Source organism: Trematomus bernacchii, unplaced genomic scaffold, assembly GCF_902827165.1.
Source record: "Trematomus bernacchii unplaced genomic scaffold, fTreBer1.1, whole genome shotgun sequence".
Classification (NCBI taxonomy): Eukaryota; Metazoa; Chordata; class Actinopteri; order Perciformes; family Nototheniidae; genus Trematomus; species Trematomus bernacchii.
This window is the reverse complement of record NW_022987656.1, coordinates 849,869-855,064: the sequence shown is the minus strand read 5'-3', so window position 1 is coordinate 855,064 and position 5,196 is coordinate 849,869. Positions and strand designations below refer to the sequence as shown.

General features: G+C 43.5%; 1 protein-coding gene across 1 annotated transcript; it reads left to right on the top strand.

Annotated features, from left to right (window-relative positions):
* Positions 1 to 982: 982 nt before the first annotated feature.
* On the top strand, positions 983 to 4,828 carry LOC117486650 (endoglucanase A-like). The gene is made up of 4 exons (XM_034135157.1): positions 983 to 1,585; positions 1,892 to 2,083; positions 2,971 to 3,004; positions 4,753 to 4,828. Exons 1-4 carry the CDS (start codon positions 1,417 to 1,419, stop codon positions 4,826 to 4,828), a joined length of 471 nt encoding a protein of 156 aa, XP_033991048.1. The 5' UTR covers positions 983 to 1,416.
* Positions 4,829 to 5,196: the final 368 nt, after the last annotated feature.

Sequence of the window (5,196 nt, the reverse complement as noted above, 5' to 3'; positions counted from 1 at the left end):
AATTAGCGGTAGCGAATCAATCACCCGGTGCTTTATGACCAGACCTACCGGGATATAAACCGGAGGAGCCAGGCATGGAGGGAGGTGGCAGAGACAGTGGTAGGTTTTCGCCTGTTTTGGGGAGTTTATATCCAGTTTACTTCGGGCTTTTTTGCTTCGTATGTCGCGGGCGGGAGATTCATGTGATTGGTTGCTCGCAAAAAATCCTCAAGCTTCAGATACGCCCACCTCCAAGATTTTTTTAACGCTGCTGTGTAGACGTACCGTGAGGAAGGACAGGAGAAGCTGAAGAAGCTGAAGAAGCAATGGCAGAGACCTGAGCGACATCCAAATATGAGTGAGTATGTTTTTCCTATGCAACATTTGAAGTTGGTTTATAAACATGCGGTTAGAATGTGAAATTGAGAGCGTCATAACTCGCAGAAATATCTGCAATATTTTAGCTAATGTTGGCTAGCTGGAAAGCTAGCTAACTAACTCAATGCTAGCCAGCAGGAATACATCACAGTAGCAACCAAACAGTTTTAAATTTAATTAGAACGTACTGACTGAAATAAGTACGTTTTGACTGAAGTGAATACCCAAGCGGTTCAGACTTGTGTGTTGTGACATTTTCATTTAATATTGTGAAAGTGGCGCGAAGATGGCTGTTGGTTGGGTCTAGGGATATGTGTTTGACTCTCAGTGATCAGGACCGGCTATTAACCGGCAACTGAGCTACCTGTGGCGGGGGAAGACAGAAGCTTGCAGATAAAGAACAGACTGTGTGACAGTGTGAGGGCTAGCTTGCTAACGGTAAACCAGCTACGTTAGTGGCTGGGCCAGTGAGAGTGAGAGAGGGAGCGGTGCTGTGGCTGCGGACAGGCTAGAGCACTGCATGGGCAGTAGGGGTGGGAAAAATATCGATTCACCAAAGTTAAGTATCAGGATTTGCCACACACGGAGCATTAGGGAGCGGTATTGCAATGTACGCTGGTTGCCAACCGCTGTTAATAAACAAAAAGAAGAAGAAGACTGTGACGTATCTGTTGCACGGAGAGGAGCAGCAGGTAAACAAAGAAAATGGCGGAAAACGTGAAACTACCGGAGATACGACCTGCAATGTCAATACATTGCAAGGACTGACTGGCTGCTAGTTCAGTGAGTTTTGGTCGTACAGTGATGAAACTTATACATATGGAATCTGTGGAATCTCAGCTTTCATGTGATATGTCGTTTGTGCAGATATTATGACGTAGAAAAGATCGCTTTTGCCAGTTATGTGCTAAAGTAGCCATTAGCCCGTTTTCGCTAAGTGCTGATTCAGATGCTTGGTGTTAGACTTGTGTTTCATTTAGGTAAATATCATCTGTTAGCTGAGTTTCCACAAGCGGTTACTCAAGGACTGTCGTGCAGTGTAGGGAAAAACTCAAAAAGATGAAGAGTGAATATCGCTTGGTAAAAGACAACAACAACACGAGTGGTGCCAGTAGGAAAAACTGGAAGTGGTTTGACCTAATGGACACCATTTACGGCCATAGACCGGCTAGCGTTGGGAGGGAGGGAGGCCTGGACTCTGCAACGGCGTTACTGGAGTCTCTGCATGGTAAGTTTTTGCTGACGCTCTGTTATTTGCTTGAAAGCTTTGTGTCCCTATCTGTTCTAAAGCTCACTTCTAACAAATAAGTCTATTTTATCCTTACATTTATGTTCGACAACCCATGCTTTTATGGAGCCCCGAAGGCTAGCTAGCTAGCTAGCTAAGGCAGATAGCATTAGCTAGAGCTATTGTTTGCTAACACCATATGTGCCATTGTTTACGTTCAGTTTGTCTTTTCTATAGTTGTGGTTGCTATTTATAGTATTGTGCTGCAGTAGTTTGTGGAATTAACAAGTCATGTTTCTGTTCTAGATGATTACATTGGGACTAGCGAGGAGGAACAGTTCCGAACAATGTCCTCTGCATCGACATCCTCCACATCAACAGCACAAACTCCAGCTCGACCACAGACACCAACACAGACACCGACACCAACACAGACACCAACAGGAGCACAGACACCAACGCCGAGTGCCAGCTCGACACCGCTGCGTGTGATTCTAGGTAAGAAATAGGCTGGAATTGTGACTTTTTTTTAAATAAGCTGTACCACTGTGTGGGAATGCTCTGTTACAAGTAAAGTAACTAGCTAGTAAGCAGCTAGTACAATTGTGTGTGACATCCTATTATATACATATATTTATATTCATTATCAACACACATTGTAAACATCTAGGGCCAGAACTTTCTTTAATTCATCCTTACGGGCCGTCTCCACAGCAGCGTTAAAAAATCTTGAAACGCTTCTGCCCATTCACTTTGAATGGGGTGACGTCACTTTCCCTCACTTTTCGCCGGAATGCATTGTGGGCAGGCGAGCGGAGATTCTCAGGATTTTCAAGATTCAAAGTTGAACAATGTTCAACTTTTGAAGCTGAGGTGGAAGCGGCAGCCAATCAAATCCCGTGTACGCAAATCTGGCAGTTCAAGCTCTAGCCAATCAAACGGCGTGTATGCTGGGAGAGACATACCGCAGATCATTTCCTCATATTCCAAAAAATGGAGGAGAAATTAGCGGTAGCGAATCAATCACCCGGTGCTTTATGACCAGACCTACCGGGATATAAACCGGAGGAGCCAGGCATGGAGGGAGGTGGCAGAGACAGTGGTATGTTTTCGCCTGTTTTGGGGAGTTTATATCCAGTTTACTTCGGGCTTTTTGGCTTCGTATGTCGCGGGCGGGAGATTCATGTGATTGGTTGATCGCAAAAAAATCCCCAAGCCTCAGATACGCCCACCTCCAAGATTTTATTAACGCTGCTGTGGAGACGGTCCGTTACTGTTGTTCTGTTTATACATTGTATTCTTATATCCTTGTGTGACCTGTACCTGTCCTGTGTTTTTTCATTCTTATTGCTAATTATTATTGCTATAATTATCTTGTCACCCAGGCAAGAGGAACCGAGGAGGAGAGGATCTGGCCCTGCAGGAACGGCAACTGGCCCAGCAGAAGGAACACCAGGAGCAGAACCTGGCCCAGCAGAAGGAACACCAGGAGCAGATCCTGGCCCAGCAGAAGGAACACCAGGAGCAGAACCTGGCCCAGCAGAAGGAAGACCAGGCCCTGCAGGCTCAGCACATGAACCAGACCTTGGTGGAGGCGAGGCTGTTGGAAGCAGCCTTGAGAAGGGAGGAGATCGCTCACGCAGAGACCTTTAATTTATCCTTCCTGCGCACTCTTGGCCAGGCGCTAGGGGGAACGGGCAGCTGACGTGCCCCGTCTCCTCCGCCTCTGTGATCCAACAAATAACCTCTGGCTGAGATTATATTGTTTATTTACATTTGTACTTTCTTGTTTATTTTTTATCTTTAAAATGTTTATTTTTACAATCAATGCCATGTCTTTTTATGCTGCTGCAATACAAACATTTGTTTTTTTTGTATTGTACAATGCCATGCCTTTTTTATGCTGTTGCAAGAAAACACTTCCCAAATTGTGTTAAATAAAGTACTTCTTTGACTTATCTTATTGCTTGTTGATAAATAATTGCACCCAACAGCGATCACACAGAAAGATGGCATCATCTAGGCGTCCCTCTGCAGTCAGAAATATCATAAACACCATCATCGTCCACAAAGCACTGTACAGGGGTTTATGGATTTAAAAGAATACTTATCACAGTGAAACCTTTATCATCTGTTGCAATTAAAGCAAATAAGAGAATAAATACTTGGTTAAATAATACATTTTAAGTCTTTAGCAGGACAACTCTGCATACTGTTTGAAATTGAGTTTGCTAGCTTGAGGTCCTCCTCTAAAACATAACATTACATATTTTGTAATGGTATTAAGAATACATGATAAATAAATAATACATGTAGTAAAAATTGCTCAATTGTAATACCCTCGTTGTGCTAGACTCAAACACATTGCTTATATATTTCAAAGAGAAGAGAACAAAAGAAAACACCTATACAAAGAGAGCAGTGCACAGCGCTTAATATTTACTTGCACTATATTTCTGTTTATCTGGGTTATTGTGTTGCACTGTTGTAGGAGCCTGTGACCTAAGATTTTCATTGTCATAACTACACTGTAGCTATGTTCGTATGACAAAATAAAAAACCTTGAACCTTGAGGCTGTGTCTTTCAGACAAACCATCATAATCATATATTATTTTATGCTGTGGATACTTTAGCCTCCATCCATGTTAACTATTTGTTACACTTGCATTTATGAATATAGTTCTGCTGTGTTTTACACTTTTGTATTTATGTTTATAGTTTGCTTTGATATTTGCTTAATTTATTAGATTATTATTATTATGGGGCAGTAAGTACTGGTGCTTGAAATTCAAATATTTACTAAATAGTCAATTCTGATAACATTTTTTTGGTTTAAATAGCCGTCCAGTGTCAGGGAAGAGTTTTAAGAGCCAGTTTTGCAAGGGATAGGCATTGTCTCCCAGGATGTAATAGCCAGCATTCACCCCACCAATGTTCCTGGTGCAAGCTGGAAAGTAGTTGCCACGACTGGCCAACTCCCACAATGTGGACAGTCTCAAAACCCGAGCGTCATGCAAGCTCCCAGGCATTCCTGCAAACACATTCCAGAAATGTCCCTTTCCATCTACAACTCCTTGAAGGATGATGGAGTGCCAGCCTTTACGGTTGAAATAGTCACAGTGGTATTCCTGTGGTGCCAAGATGGGTATGTGTGATCCATCAATAGCACCTACACACTGAGGGAGCCCCCACCTGTTCTCAGTGTAGGCAGCCATTTCTGCAAATTTCTCCCGGTCTGGTGAACGAATTAGTTCCGGTACTAACAACGTCTCTGCAGCAGCACAGAAGTCTTGCTCACTCCGAAAAGATGTCCAATGCTTCTGTACTCTGAGCCGGTAGCAAGCTTCTACAGTGCGATGGCCACTCTCTTCTTTAAAGGTATACACTCGCGGAATGGTGTGTCCTGTCTCTCCATCGCTGGCCGCAGTTTGTTGCACAGGTAGACGTAGGTTTCCTCAGACATCCTGAAGTTCTCCACCCACTGAGTGTGTGTGAAAGATGGAACAATCACATTCTACCACTCGGTAGCTCGGTCGAGCATCCAAGCACATGGTCTAAGGCGGCCACGTAACTTCTGAAATACACAAACAAAAGCATACATATTTGAATA